This window comes from Puma concolor, chromosome B2 (genome assembly GCF_028749965.1).
Source record: "Puma concolor isolate L17-30 chromosome B2, mPumCon1.1.hap2, whole genome shotgun sequence".
NCBI lineage: Eukaryota > Metazoa > Chordata > Mammalia > Carnivora > Felidae > Puma > Puma concolor.
This window is the reverse complement of record NC_141671.1, coordinates 146,430,467-146,447,074: the sequence shown is the minus strand read 5'-3', so window position 1 is coordinate 146,447,074 and position 16,608 is coordinate 146,430,467. Positions and strand designations below refer to the sequence as shown.

At 41.3% G+C, this 16,608-nt stretch overlaps 1 protein-coding gene across 1 annotated transcript in view; it reads left to right on the top strand.

Moving 5' to 3' along the window:
- PLG (plasminogen) overlaps positions 1-16,608 on the top strand; it is a 43,206-nt gene that overhangs the window by 7,925 nt on the left and 18,673 nt on the right. Inside the window, exons 4-10 of the mRNA XM_025925614.2 lie at positions 2,196-2,310; positions 4,568-4,707; positions 7,095-7,215; positions 8,680-8,798; positions 9,968-10,130; positions 10,822-10,967; positions 14,552-14,717. Coding sequence (XP_025781399.1) covers positions 2,196-2,310; positions 4,568-4,707; positions 7,095-7,215; positions 8,680-8,798; positions 9,968-10,130; positions 10,822-10,967; positions 14,552-14,717 — 970 coding nt within the window. The remainder of the gene's footprint in view (positions 1-2,195; positions 2,311-4,567; positions 4,708-7,094; positions 7,216-8,679; positions 8,799-9,967; positions 10,131-10,821; positions 10,968-14,551; positions 14,718-16,608) is intronic.

Genomic DNA, 16,608 nt, shown 5'->3' with positions numbered 1-16,608 from the left:
GAGCCACCCAGGCGCCCCATGTTTGTCTCTAATTCTCAAGATTCAAGTGCAGAGTCAATCTGAAGTTTATCTGTTGAAGTTATTCATTTTTACCAGTCAGTGCAGGGTGAGCTATATAGGGTTACCTAGTAGATTTTTAAAAAAAATAGACCGGTAGGCTTTTCCCTGCAAAATGCTAACATTTAAATAAATCCTTCGTAAATTGTTAACCAGAAGGAGCTTGGGGGTGATCGCTAGGCTTAGCATGAGTAGTTGAATAGTGGCTTGTTTTCAAGGTGATGGAAAGGAGCAAAAGGTTATATAAACTCTAGTGGGTACATACAAACAGAAGAGAGGTAAAAAGTCAAAAGTCAAGTCATTTTGTGGTGCTTGTTTCTTTACTGTAGCACATCGACCCGCTGCTAAATTCCCTGCCTGAGTTTTTCTGGGAATACTCCATGTCAGATACCATTTACGTCTGCCCCTCCCCACCACGGTCACCGCCACCACCTGGGTCTAAGCCATCACTATCACTGGCCAGGCCATGGCCGCAGGTGGGCTGTAACTTCCCTGCTTGCTACTCTTCATGCCTTTAGAATAAAATCCAAAGACTTAACCTACTACGACTGGAACCTGTACTATTTAAGCCCACCCCATTTGCTGGTTCACTAGGCCTTTCTACTCCGGGCTTGTTATCTGTTCCTCCCACATGCCAGGCACACACCCCCATGCTGAGGCCCTCTTCTGTTCTTTCCGCGGCCGGACCCTTCTCACCTCCCGCGTCTCAGCTCAAGCATCACCTTCTTTGAAAAGTCTCCCCGGACCCCTGGGCCTCCAAAGTGCCTTCAGTTTATACTTTTGATCACTGAAGTATGTCTACTGCCATAGCTTATCAAATGAAGATATATTTGGAGTCTTCATACACGAACTTGAGTTAAAAGCATTTGTTTGCTATGGGTGTGTTAGAAGTACTTGCCCCAGATAATGATCAAATTAATTTAAAACCTTGGCAGGACATCGTAAAAGATGACACAAATAGACCGTATGTATTTTGTATTTTTAAAGAAAACACAATTCATATTGACACCTTTTGATGAGGAGTGGAAGCTTTTTTCTTTGAATATGGGGCCACCAATAGCAATTAGCAGGTCATTTCCTGCGCAAACTCCGTTCTAAGCGCACCGTCTAGGATAAGTGCCTTTCATATCTTTGAAGTGAAGCAAGGTCTAGAGACATCTGTTAATCAGTGTGACTGTAAAATACCTTTGTGTTTTTAGGATTTCCCACCCAAAATTATATAGCCAACAGTATGAATGGATTGCCCTCAGTGGGTTTGATAGCCTTTTTAAAGACGATTCGAGTCTTTCGAGTCCTTAAAAGCATTCGTCTTAGCTTTTTTTTTTAATTCATCTTTGATTTTTTTCCACATTCATTTCTCAGTTTAGATCATCTTAAACCAAATACAGCTGTATCAGAAGTTTAATGATGAAAATAGTTGACTCTTCTAAGTGTAAAATCCAACTGGTGGGAACAGAAGTGGGTGGGCACACTGGAAAGCGGCCCGCCAGCCACAGGTGCCCACCTTATCACATGGAGAACACAGGTGGGCATCTGACAGTGCGTTCTAAAAATGGGCTGGAGACTACTACTGGCTGACCAGTGAGTTGGTTAAATGGAGGCTAGTTGAGAGTGTCTACTGTGAATTCTCAAGCTGTTTGACATTTTTTTTCCATATCTAAAATACCGGGAGCCTCAAAAAACAGAAGTGGCTTGGATCTCTTTCCACCTCTGAAAAGCCCCCTCCCCATTCCCTTTGACTCGCTCCTCATGTTATTTGTCCTGTCTGTTCCATGTGTGACCGTGAGGTTATCTCATTTCATGATCTGTGACCTTGATTACTTTCTGTAACCGGCCCCTCTGCCTTCCCTAGACTGGAAGCTCCATGAGGGTAGGGCCTCTGTTCTCCTCTCCGTGTGTCTCCAGCACCCAGCCTGGTACCTGGTACACAGAGGGGCTGTGGCTTTGAATAAACCAAAGCGCCAAACAGCTTGGTGAACTGCAGCTCTCACACAGATGTAAAATGCACAACATGGTCTTTCCAAGGAGTAGGAAAATGGTGTCTCGAACGCGAATTTTTTCCACGTGACTAAGCAGCACAGGGCTTCTTGGTGGTGGTTCTTGCGGAGGTCTTGACCGCTGTGTGGATCCCCCTTCAGTCTATCTTTCAGAGTGCAAGATTGGAAACGGGAAGAGCTACAGGGGGACAATGTCCAAAACGAAGAATGGTGTCACCTGTCAAAAATGGAGTGACAATGCTCCGCACAAACCTAAGTAAGACTCTCATCACTGTGTTCCCCTGTGATATTTACAATGATCCCCATTACTTTTTTTTTAAGTTTATTTATTTATCTTGAGAGAGAGAGAGAGAGAGAGGGAGAAAGCATGAACGGGGAGGGGTAGAGAGAGACGAGAGAGTGAGAATCCCAAGCAGGCTCTGTACCAGTATGGAGCCTGACACGGGGCTCGAACCCATGAACCGTGAGATCATGACCTGAGCCAAAGTCCGACGCTTAACCGACTGAGCCACCCAGGCGTAGCACCTGCTCCCCCACCCCCTGCCGCCATTACTTCTAAATCAAACAGAATATGCGAATAAACCGGTCTGGAGAGAGCCTTATTGAGGTTGATGTGGAACGGGTCAGCTATTTATAGCACAAAAGCAGAGAAGGGTTCCATTTGCTCTTGTGTGTGTACTGTTTTGGAAGACCTGGAACGTGGAAGGATGCCTAGTGGAAAAGAACAGTCAAACCACGAATCCCAGGTGACTCAGAAAAGAGCACAGATGATCCTGTTTAGGACAGGATTAGTCTAACCCAAACATATCAAGTGAGAACCCTCCCCACGTGTTCACCTCACCATTACAGAGCAAAGTAGCAAATAGAACATAAACGAAAAACTGATTATCCTGCAACTTGCCTATTATTATTTTAGTGTCATTCTTTTTCTGCTTTCCCCAGTATGGCATTAGGTGGCATGAACAGTAACAATTCTCATCAATTCTTAGTGACAGTGCTTATCAAGTAGAATTTAGTGTATATGACCGCCCACCCCCCAAAAAAAATTCCATTGGCAGATATAATATTCCCAAGACATATGGCTTATAGAGGAAAAACGATCAAACCAAAAGGCAAAGTCATGGAGTGTCAGGGGCTTTAGAGATAATCTAGGCCATCTTGACCCTAGCAGATGAGGAAACTGAGGCCCCGGGAGGCACTTTATCAAAAACAGGTACATAGAAGAACAGAAATGAAATCTGCCATTTAGACTCTAAGTCTTGGGCTTTTGATCTGATTTTTATCTCGACACAGCATCTAATTTCTAGAGCTGGAAATGAGCTTAACTTTACCCACCCCCACACATTTGGAATCAGACGGGTTGATTTGAACTTGAGATGCTAGTTAATTAGGTGTTCACACTGAGGCAAGATGTATTTTGTTTGACGTTGCTGTGCCTCAGTTTTCTCATCTGCACAATAGGGAATAATAACATGTTTCCCTTTAGGGGTTTTATTAAAGCTAAATGAGAGAGTGTAGAGGAAGGTTTCAGTATTGCCTGGTGCATTGCTCACACAGACAGAAATGGCATTAACTACCACTATTTTGACAGAGTGAAGGTTACCTGAAAAAAGCAGGTGTTTGGAAGGAATCAAGAATTTGGCAGGCTTTTGAAGTCTTTATATTTCTACTGACTGTGCATAAAAACACTTTGGCTCTACTTCTGAGACTCACCTGTCAATATCATAATAATGGTAATATTAGCTTACCTGTCAATATCATAATAATGGTAATATTAGCTACTATGCTGAAGCAGTCTAACAGTAGAGCATTGGAAATCAGACAACACAAATGCTGAAGCACATAGCAGAAATGCATTTGGATGACAGAACCTTGAACCCCAGATGGGAATGGCATCTCATTCTGCCTTCCTAACAGCATACGGACTTTTAAAACACATTTGACCCCTGGGGCGCTCAGCTGGTTAGGCATCTGACTCTTGATTTCGGCTCAGGTCGTGATCTCGTGGTTGTGAAACTGAGCCCTTCACTGGGCTCTGTGCCGGGCACGGAGCCTGCTTGGGATTCTCTCTCTCCATCTCCCTCTGCCCCTCCCTGCCCATGTTCTCGCCTTCACTCCCCTCCCCACCAAATTATAAAATACATTTGACCCTAGAACAACACAGGATGAGGGCCACTGGCCCCCTGCGCAGTTGACAACCCATGTATAGCTTTTGACTCCCCCCAAACTTAACTACAAATAGCCTACTGTTCACTGGAAGCCTTACTGATAGCATAAAGGGCCAAGTAATACACATTTTGAATGTTTCACATATCAGAGATTGTATTGTCACAATAAGGTGGGCTAGAGAAAAGAAAATGTTACGAAGACAATCATAGGGAAGAGAAAGTCCATTCCAGTACTGTGCTGTGTTTATTGAAAACCATCTGCATGTAAGTGGACCCATGCAGTTCAAACTGTGTTGTTCAAGGGTCAGCTGTATAGTCACGGGGATTCTTTCCCACGCTCTACAGCTATTCACCTGATAAGTACCCTTCGGAGGGGCTGGAGGAGAATTATTGCAGGAACCCCGACAATGACGAGGACGGACCCTGGTGCTACACCACAGACCCAAACAAGAGGTTCGACTACTGCAACATTCCAGAGTGTGAAGGTCAGGAGCGGCTCTAGAAAATGTTCTCACATCTGCCATCTATCTGTAACGTGCTGTAGAGCGATTCCCTACAGGAATATTATTAACAATTAGTGGCATGTTTGACAAAATTGAGTAATGTGTATACCTCTGGGAAAAGACCAAAAATTTGCTCAGACTCATCCCTATTTATTGGCCTCAATTATTTTTATTTAAATGTTGTTTCAATATGTACAAGTATCAAAGTAGATGTAAATTCTAGATACAATTTCTTTTTTTAAGTTTATTTATTTATTTTGAGATATAGAGAGCGTGAGCAAGCGGGGGGGGGGGGGGAGAGAATCCCAAGCAGGCTTCGCACTGTCAGTGCAGAGCCTGACGTGGGGCTTGATCTCATGAATCGTGAGATCATGACCTGAGCTGAAACCAAGAGTCGGATGCTTAACCGCCTGAACCACCCAGATGCCCCTAGATACCATTTCTTTTTTTTTAAATTTTTAAAAATGTTTTTGCTTATTTTTGAGACAGAGAGAGACAGAGCATGAGCAGGGGAGGGGCAGAGAGAGAGGGAGACACAGGATCCGAAGCAGGCTCCAGGCTCTGAGCTGTCAGCCCAGAGCCTGACACGGGGCTCGAACTCACAGACTGTGAGATCATGACCTGAGCTGAAGTCGGACACTTAACCGGCTGAGCCACCCAGGCGCCCCTCCTAGATACCATTTCTTACGCTTAAAGCTCTTACACAGGATAAAGCCAAAAACAGATTTGCGATTAAATCGTTAGAACCACAACATCAGTAAAATCCAAATACATGTATTCATTTAATGCGGTAGACTTTGCTGTTTTGTCAAAGCCAAGCATCAACCCGGGTTTTTAAACCAGCAATCCGCTATCTTTAAGGACCAACCAGTTGAATAGCATACCTTGAGAGTAAATGCTAAAAACTTTAAGAACCTCCTACTGAAAAACTTTTCTTCGTTTCCTATTTTCTGCCACATTTACCGGTGCAAAAGGGGAATGGATGAGGGCGGAATTTGTGTGGCAGTGTGGATTGTATATGCACCGTGCGACAGCTCACTTCTCCCGTCTTCCTTCCAACCACAGAGATGCCTTACTGGTATATGATGTCATGAGGTCATCTGGCCCTTAAATGACATGAAAGCATCAGTTTCGTATCAAGTCCGCCTCTGGTTTCGTTATCATTCCGTAAAAATTAAAATCCTAGATTCTTCCACTGCACCATGTTATTCCAATAATTCCAAAAAGAAAGAAAGAAAGAAAATGTAAATGGGAGGAAAAAAAAAAAGAACTCCAGACCAAAGTTTCAGTTTTTAAATAATGTAGGAGTGCAAAAAACAAGCAGTCTTGCTTCTCAGTACAGGAGTGCCCCCCCCAACCCCGTCTTATCCGCAGGGGATACGTTCCAAGCCCCACTGTGGATGCCTGAAACTGTAGACAGTACAGAACCCTGTATATACTGTCTTTTTCCCTGTACCTACATACAATAAAGTTTAATTATAAATAGGGCGTAGTAAGAGATGAACAACAGTAAGTGATAATAAAGGGGGGTGATTATGACAATACACTATACACAATAACTGTAATCAAAGTTACGTGGATGCGGCCTCCCCACCTCCATATTTTATTGTACCATATCCTCCCTTCTGGTGGTGACGTGACATGATAACATGCCTACAAGATGAGACGAAGCAAGGGGAAATGTCGTAGGCATTGTGATGTAACCTTGGGCTACTGTCGACCCTCTGACGATAGGTCAGATCATCTGCTTCCGGGCTGCGGTTCACCGCAGGTAACTGAAGCACAGAAGACAAAGCCACGGATAAGGAGGGGCTACTGCTATAATATAAAAAGAGAAGCCCTGTCACTTTAGGTGAATATTGGTCTCCAGGGAGGCCTTGAGCACCAACAAACACTCAAGCACTAAAATCCAACTCACTGGCAGTCATCCACATGATCAGAATAACTTCCTAGAAATTTCTAAAGACTGTTATTGAAATGAAGACATCAAGTATTTAAAAGTCTTTGTAGAGTACTTACAGATTTCTGGGGATACGTGCACCTTCTCCCCATACCCTTCCCACCCACCAAAGGCCAGTGGATCCCAGTTTGAGGAACAGGGTGTTACAGAATTTCTGGACGTGGTCATGAGTATAATAGTTGAGGGGGTATTGACCAAAATACATGAATTTTACTCTTTGAAGGAGAGAATGACGTTTTAGAGTGTATTAGAAGAGTGCTTGCAGCAATTTCATTGTCAAGTGATTGTTGGAAAATGCAAAGGACCAAGTAGCTAGTGGTATTTGAGGCATTGCTAGTTTTTACTCTTTTTTGATTCCTCCATTTCCGTTTCTTCCTTCATTCCTTTCCTCCTTCTCCATTCTGCCCAGATGAATGTATGCACTGCAGTGGGGAAAACTATGAGGGCAAAATTTCCAAGACCATCTCTGGAATCGAATGCCAGTCCTGGAACTCTCAAACCCCACATGCTCACGGATATATTCCTTCCAAGTAAGTCTTACTGGAAAAGCAATTCGACGTTTACAACTCTACACCTCTAGGGAGCGTTTAATGTTATTTAGATGTTTTCGCATGCCTCAGGAAGAGAACACATCTGATGTTTTGAATTTGGAAGTGTGTATCCTCCGGCACCATTGCAACTGAGGTATAATTTCTTGCTACTCAAAATGTGGTGCAGGGAGGAGTGATATCATCTGAGAGTTTGTTGGAAATGGAGAATCTCTGACCTTCTGAATCTGAATTTGCATTATAACCAGCTTCCTGGCTGATTCATATGCACATTGAATTGTGAGAAATACAGATACATCTCACTTGTGTATTTTCCAAGTATTTCCCTCCTCTCTTTATTCCTTTCCTTTTCCTTTATACTGATGAGATTCAAGGCTTCCTAATGTATGATCTACGGACGGGCCTTAGGGATTGTGAATCCCCATCGTTTTATGTGTATTTATATCAGTGCATTTTTTCTGGGGTGAGGATTTTCAACTTCCACCAGAGTTTCAAAGGGGATCATGAATTTATAATAGGAATAAGAATCCATGATCTGGAAAGTAATGATGATTCCTAGAGTAAGGTTTTCTGGGTCTTCCTTCTCACACTAATTGTACTGGAAAATGCCTCGTAATGGGCCTTATAAAACTCATAGGAAATGGGACTAAGCCACGGATTTCAGCGTGGCTCACAACTCCCCTGAATTTCTATACATCCCATTCCACAGGGCTCGCTTAAAACACAGCCGTTGTCATTTGCCTTCAAAGGAGAAATACGGTAAAGGTCTCAAGGCCCAGACTGGATAAATTCACTTTCCAGAGACTAGAAGAGGCTTGTTTAAGCCACTGTTGGTTGTTCTCTACATCCTGACTGAATATTCACAGCTTCAGACAGGGACGTGAAATAAGCCCAAATGGCCACAGGCTTGCCGTGCATCTCACAGTCTCCGTCACTAGGTCCCTGCAGAGGTCCCTGGGGCACTATTCGGCCAAGTGCTTCAGGAGTATACCTTCTCCCTTCCAGTTTCTATAAGCTTAAAGGCTAACAGGACCAGAACCTGGTAGACCAGAAGGACCATTCCTTTAAGTTATGAAGATGCCAACTTCTTGACTATGCAGTGTCTTAGATGACCATCCCTGGTCAGTGAGTACTTTGTATTTTCAAATGGCTATCATTTGCAGCTAAATAACTGGAGTTTGCCTACATTAATTTTCCAGATGGCCAAAATGATGAAGGCCTGTGATTTTTGCATATATACACTGTTAGAAAAACAGCCCTTGGAATAGTGAGCTAATCTTTCTAACGAGATAGTTACCTCTTTGAGGACAGCTCTCATCCAGTCATTTCCTTGGGTGCCTGACTGTGCCTAGCACACAGCAGATGCTCAATATTTGCTCATTTGAAGTGGTTCTCACCCATAAATGTAAATGCTCAGTGCTATTAAAATCCTTCTTACCCCTTCAGATTTCCAAACAAGAACCTGAAGATGAATTACTGCCGTAACCCTGATGGGGAGCCCCGCCCGTGGTGTTTCACCACAGATCCCAACAAACGCTGGGAGTTCTGTGACATCCCGCGCTGTAGTAAGTATGGCTCCTGCCCAGTCCTCAGGGATCCTCACCTGTTATGCCCTTGAAATAGAAACAAACAAACAAAACAAAACAAGCAAACAACAACAAACAAACAAAAACAAACAGAAACCTTGCATCAGGCTCGAGCGCTGTGCCTAGAATGTGCCCTATAGGTCCCGTGGGATATAATTGCTCTTTTAAAACAATTTATTGATGACTGTAGGTAATTGATCAGAGCCTCTACTGATTATGTTTTCGTTGTTGTTTTTCTTGCCTCTTCCAAGTACAGTTCAATGTAGGTTTGGGGGAAGTATCTCTGCTATCCTACTTTTCTCTAGTGCACAAGGGCAACAGACCCATGCTTTCTGATACATGGATTTCAAATCAATCCGAGTTCCTCGTGACTGTTGCTTTGTAAACAAAGTGATCTCTCTGGATGCGCAGTTTTTCAGTAAGCCAAACTTGTGAGAGAGCAGCAGAAAGATAGTGTTCAGGGGAAGACTTGGCAGGAATGACTTGGAAGAAACAATTTTATGTTTTCCTTCTGGGAGAACCTGTAACAGAGGACTAAACATTTAGACAAGGACAGTCATCGAAGATTAAAAAAGATGCAGGAGACCTTGATGGTGGCTTCCTGTTCTTTGATCTGACAATCGTGCTTTGGGACTCTGAAGGTTATCAGGTGCTCTCCTTTATGAATATCAATTATTTTGTCATCTTTTTTTTTTTTCCTCTCAAGAATTTCTTGATTTCTGTATGCATACGCTTTTCCTTGGAGGTAATTTTTGCCTTCTTTCAATGGGCTCCTTGTTGTTTGGCTTTATAGAATGCTGGGTGTTCTCCAGTTATGTTTACTCAGTGAATAATTTATTCATTGCAAAGGAAGTTGTATCATTGGTATATGTGACTCTTACCATGAATGATGAACTGAGCAGAGAAAATATAAAAAGAAGCATCCACTCCAAGGGTCTTGTCTTGGGAAGAGTTCCTCATTAGATGATCTAATAAACTCTACCAAGTCAACTTCTTTTGAAAATGATGGACAACTTTCAAATGCCAGATTCCGAGAGAGGATGAGCCGAAGACAGGCTGATTCTCCCTGTCTCCATCCCTCCTGCACTATCCATCTGTGCATTCTTTATTTTTAAAATACTCATAGTAATTTATTACCTCCATTCAAGCAACACCACCCCCAACTTCTGGTCCAACGTATGAGTGTCTGAAAGGCAAAGGTGAAAACTACCGAGGGAAGGTGTCCCTCACCGTATCTGGACATACTTGTCAGCGCTGGAGTGAACAAACCCCTCACAAGCACAACAGGACCCCTGAAAACTTCCCTTGCAAGTAAGTTGGCCTCTGGTATCAATCCCTGTCTGCTGAATGGAATGTGAAATCCCACTGACTTGGCCTTGGCTTTGTTACTAGAGGAACCAACATTAAAGTATTCTCGAATGAGAACTGGCCAAGTCATACACAAGGAAGTGAAATTTCACACTGCCTTTCCTCTAACGCTCGTTCTTTAAGTGTGGTTCCCCAGACCAGCAGCACTGGCATCATCAGAATTTGTTCCAAATGCAGACTCTTGAGCCCTGTCCAGATCCACTAAATCAGAAACTCGGAAGTGGGTCCTGACAATGTCTTTTGGAAAGCTCTCCACTAAATGCACAGTAAGGTTTGAGAACACTTAAATTCTACAGCTATGATGTATCCTTCTTGAGGCAGAAACGGTCTGGAAAATACCCACTGTGTTTTCCACATTGAGCATAGCACCCAGCCCACAGCAAAAGACCTATTTTGCTTCACTATCCACAGTTGAGGCGTATAGTCCCATCATTTGCCAGTGAGAAGCATCGGTGCCATAATTCTGCGGATCCTGCGGAATCCCTCTGTGCTTAAGTTTCCGCCTGTTACTTGATTTGTGTCATTCTGGAGAATTAGCTGGGTGCATCCCCAATATTGCCATCAACAAGCATGCATGCACCATTATGTATTGAGCCTTTTTGAAAAGCTGGATTCCCAATCACTTCTTTTTCAGAAATTTGGATGAAAACTACTGTCGCAACCCTGATGGAGAAACAACTCCGTGGTGCTATACGACCAACAGCGAAGTGAGGTGGGAATACTGTCAGATCCCGTCCTGTGAGTCCTCGCCACTGTCCTCAGAACATTTGGACACCCCAGGTAAGGAAGGGGAATGAGAGCTTACCGAGGGCCCCGAGGCATTCTGGGTTTTTCCACTTCAGTGGTGCCACAGGACACAGTAGCTTTGTATATAGTTTCCTTCTGCTCTGTTCAGAGAGCATGCTGTATGATTTCAATTATTTTGAATTTGTTGAGGCTTGTTTTAAGGTCGAGAATATGGTTGTCTTGGTGAACGTGCCCTGTGCTCTTGAAAAGCAGGTAGCTCTGCTGTTGTCGGGTAGTGTTCTATGAAGGCCAGTTAGGACGGGTGGGTTAGTGTTGTTTCGCTCTTCTGAATCCTTCTTAATTTTTGTTTTTATCTCTGTTCTATAGATTTCTGAGAGATGAATGGTGATGTCTCCAACTTGAGCTATGGATTCGTCCATATCTTCTTGGTCTTGTGTTTGCTTTATCCATTCTGGAACTCTTTGTTAGGCAGATATACATTTAGGATTGTTATGTCTTCTTGAAGAAATGACCCATTCATCATTATGTAATGTCTCCCCTTATCTTTGGGAAGACTGCCTGCTTCAGTCTGCTTTTACTTGTAGGAATACAGCCCTTACAGCCCCATTTTCACTATTGTTTGTATGATACCTCTTTTCTCTCAGCCTTTTAACTGAGATGTTTAGCATTTGCATTTAATGTAATTGCTTTATTTTTATTCTTATTTATTTTTAATTTTTTAAATGTTTTTATTTGCTTTTGAGAGAGAGAGAGAGAGAGAGATCAGGGGAGGGGCAGAGAGAGAGGGAGACATAGAATTTGAGGCAGGCTCCAGGCTCCGAGCTGTCAGCCCAGAGCCTGACACAGGGCTTGGACTCATGAACCGTGAGATCATGACCTGAGCCGAAGTCGGACGCTTGACCAACCGAGCCACCCAGGTGCCCCTAATATAATTGTTAATATGGTTGGATTTAAAAGTTGTTTCTACTTGTCCTGTTTGATTTTTGTTATTTTTTTCAATCTTCCTCTGCCTCTGTGTTCACTCAATATTTTTGATTCTCTTTTATCACCGCTATTTGCTTATTAAACCAATTTTAATGTTTTTACTATTTTTTTCCAATATCTACAATGTCCATCTCTAATATCACATTCTACCTTCAAATGATATTAGTCTCCTATATTTGAAATGCAAGAATCTTAGAACACTGTATTTCCACTTCCTCCCTGCAGTGTTGTGCTACTGTTCCCAAAGGGCTTCCTTCTACTATGTTATAAATCTCACAATATATTGATACTATTTTTGCCCGAATAGTCACCTTTTAAAGTGATTATAAATTAAAGTGCTTATGTTCTTCATTTCTTTTTGAAGATTCAAATTTCTATCTGGTATCCTATTTCTTCTGTAAAAAAAAACTTAACCGTTAACATTTTTTGTAGTACAGATCTGCTGCTAATGAAGTCTTTCAGCTTTTATATGTCTTTAAAAGTCTCCATTTTGCCTTCAGTCGAAAAAATAATTTTGTTGGGTGTAGAATTCTAGGCTAATTTTTTTTTCTCTCACTACTTTCATGATATTCTGTTTAGAATAGCTTCTGACCAGAAATCTTATCTTTGTTCCTAAGTATTTCATACTTCTTTTTTTCTGGCTGCCTTCAAGATTTTGTCTCATCTTTGGCTTTCAGCAGTTTCATTGTGGTATGTCCACATGTGTTGTCCATTTATTTACATTTTGTATCTATCCTGCTTGAGGTTCTCTGAGCTTCCTGTATGTGAGGATTGATGATTTTCATCACTCTTACAAAATTCTCAGACATTATTATGAAACTATTTTTTTCCTGCTCTCTCTCTTTCTGTTTTCCTTTTTTAGACTCTAATTACCCTTTCATATTACCTCATACCTCTTATATATTCTTCTTTTCCCTTCCACTTTTTTCCCTCTTTGTGTGTCAGTTTAGACAATTTCTTTTTTTTAAGTTTTAATTTATGTATTTGAGAGAGAATGACTGGGGGAGGGGCAGAGAGAGAGAAGGAGGACAGAGGATCTGAAGTGGGCTCTGTGCTCACAGCAGTGAGCCTGATGTGAGGCTCAAACTCATGAACTGTGAGATGATGATCTGAGCCCAAGTGAGACACTTAACCATCTGAACCACCAGGAGCCCCAGTTTAGATCATTTCTATTAACCTATTTTCAAGTTCTCTGATTCTCTTTTCAGTTGTGTCTAGTCTGCAGATCAGCCCATCAAAGGAATTCTTCATCTCTAATATCATGTTTTTTAAATTTCTATCATTTGCATTTTATCCTTTCTATCTCTGCTGAAATTCTTCACCTATTCATATATCTCGTTCACCTTTCCTATGAGATACTTTAGCATATTAATCATAGCTACCTCACAATCTCTGATAGTCTGCTCTGGTCATCTCTGAGTCTGGCTCTATTAATTTCTTTGTTACTGGCTTTTTTAGTGTGCCTTGTTATTTTTTATCCAATGTGGGACATTATGTGTAGAAGAATAGTAGCGATGGCAGTAAATAGTACTTACACTTTGAAATGGACACCCTCTTTCTGTAAGCATCTTGTGTGGGTAACTGAGTCAATCTAATCAGAAGATGAACAGAATTTGAGTTGTCGTTGCTGCTTTTACTTTAAGCAGGTTTCACATTCCTCATATCCCCTTCACATTCCTTCACATTCCTTACAGTAAAGTTTGGGGGTGCTCAAGAGTTTTCTTAGGATTCCTAATCCGGTCTTAATTTTTAGCAGTCACTACATGCTTGCATCACAGAGAGCTCTTGCTCTAAACCTGATTTTAGTGATAGACTGCTATTTCTTGTTACTCAATGCTAAGCTTTTGGTGGAGGTAGGCATTCTCTACCTTCCTGATCTACCCTCAGTCTTAGATGGACTCTGTACACTTGGGCTTTAAAGGTAGTGTTTTCTTAATGTTCTTGCTCCTTGTTTCCATGGAACTAAATTCCAACTTGTATCTGTGGTGGATCTTAAGTGGAAGAGTACCAGACTTCTGCTCTGGGTCAGTGAAGGATTCTGAGCACCGGAGAATTCCCTGTCCCTTTTCCAGGGGAATAGATCTTTACCTGTATCCCTCCTTGAGAAGCAATGGACATTTTGCCTGCACTCTTGGGTGCAGAACTATTTCCTGCCCCATCTCCCATCAGATTAAGGCTTTGGCTTTGTATAAGCAAAAGGCCTGGGGAAACACACACACACACACACACACACACACACACACACACAAGGATTTCATTTCTGCCCCCACTGGAAGCCAATCATCATGTGCAGCTTACACTATTGAATGTGCCTCTGGGATCCTACCCATCTATTCTCATGAGCAGCCAGTGGACATCCAAGAAAAAGAACTTGCACATGAGTGCAATTTCCAATTAAAGTACTCTGACCCATTTGTTTTTTCCTGAATTTTAAATTAAATATTTACAAAAGAAAGTACGTGATTAAAATTCTACAGTGTGATGGATCTATTGTTTTCTTTACAAGTCCATCTGACTGCCAATATGGAAAAGAAAGCAAAGTTAATTTCAAGAGACTACTGTTCTGTTTGTGTCATGAATTGCTTCACATATCTCTGTTCTAGTCATTACTTAGTTGATTTCTTCTATTTCAGTTTCAGTACCACCTGAACAAACTCCTGTGGTCCAGGAGTGCTACCGAGGCAATGGACAGAGTTATCGAGGCACATCATCTACTACTATCACAGGAAAGAAGTGTCAACCTTGGTCATCTATGGTACCACACCGACATGTGAAGATCCCAGAACGCTACCCAGACGCGTATGTCTTTAATTTTAACCACAAGAGGAACAATAGCCAAACTAAATTTCTGTTAGAAGGTCCATGCTTTAAGCTAACTTCTTAGAACCAAATTTCTCTTTCACACTCTGGCTCCAGAATGTGAGGCAAAATGTCTTAGGCACCTTGCCTTTGAGCAAAAGCTCTGAAAGTAGAGACGTTAGAAACTGGCTATCTTTCCTGAGTAGTTTTGTGAAAGAAAAGGAAGATGTGTAGAGGTGTTACAGTCACACCAGCAGAAAGCTCAGGAGAGCACATGACCAAAAACTTAGAAACAGAACCATTCTATAACCCCTGCTAAAGATCAATGAAATCTTTCAACTATGGAGTTTTATCATTCCAAACTGCAACCTCTGAAGTGGACTTTATGTTTATCATTGGATCACAAATATATGTATATATATATAGATATCTATCTATCTATCTATCTATATGTATATATTCAAGTATATATAAAATGTAATATATATCACTTGAGTTGTACTGACACACGGCTCCTGAGCACAAGTGGTCTGCAGGGGTAGGTTGCCAGGACATGAAGAACAAAAGCAGAAGGGCAGATGAAAGTCAGGGAGTATACAGATACCAATAAGCAAAACAGGTAGAAGGACAAAAACAAGCATTTCTGCTGTAAATGTTTAGAAAATGTAAGGAAAAACTATTTTCACATGATGGACAAAAGGTGTCACAGGACTGAGAACTTTTAGAAAGGGAAATAAATTAGTAGGTAGTAAGTTAGTTATAGGATTACTGAAGCTGCAGGGGTTTTGTAGGCTGGGGAATAATGAGGAAGGATCCACGAAGAGAAGGAGCTGAAAGAATATGCACAGATCTCCTTAAATCTTTGGCTGAATAAAAAGGTGCACCTGCACAGGGAAAGATTCCACAAAGTTTGCAGGACAAAGAACAACTACTGAAGAAAGAACAACTACCAGGGAGTGGTGAGATAAATGGAGATTACAGAACTCACACAGCATTGGGAGATTCTGTGTTCAGAGATTTGAGATCCTGAGTAGCCAGAGAGGGGAGACCTCATGGGACACCGTGAACATTTAGTCAAGACTATAGAAAAGTCACACTTTAGGAGTAGACTTAGTGTATTCCTAAAGTAAAGGCTATTCTAGAAACACCCCAGCAAAGCCTAAAAGCAATCTTAAAAGGATCAAAATAATCTCTATGTAATTAACTACTTGCCACAAGTAAACTCAACTCTCTTTAGAAGAAAACGACAAAATCCAGTCACTCAGTAATGTGGCATCCAATAATGTCTGGCATAAATTTAAAAATTACCAGACATGCAAAGATCATTAAATGTAATCCAGAGCCAAGAGAAAAATCAGTCAATACAAGCAGACCCAGAAATAGATAAATTTTAAAAAGATATTATAATTGTGTTTAAGAATTTAAAGGAAAGTATGAATATAAAAGAGAAAAGTAGATATTCTAAAGATAAAGGAAAACTATAAAAGAACCAAATGGAAAAGGCAGGATTAAAAAATATATATACATCAAATAAAAAGTACAGTGGATGATCTTACCATCAGGTTAGACATTACAGAAGAAAATCTTTGCTTGAAAACAATGCAGTAGAAGCTATACACCCTGAAGCACAAAGTCAAAAAAAAAAAAAAAAAAGACTGAAAGAAAATAAAGGAAATAAGGATCTCTAGAAAAATATCAAAAGTTCCAATACATGTGTAAATCAAGTCCCAGAAAGAGAGGAAAGAGATATTGAAACAGAAAAAAATACTTGGAAGTAATGATGGCTGAAATTTTTCCCAATATGAAGAAAATTATAAACTCATAGGTTTAAGAAGCTCAATGAATCATAAGTAGAATTTCAAAATTTTATCAAATATTTAAGGAGAAATAA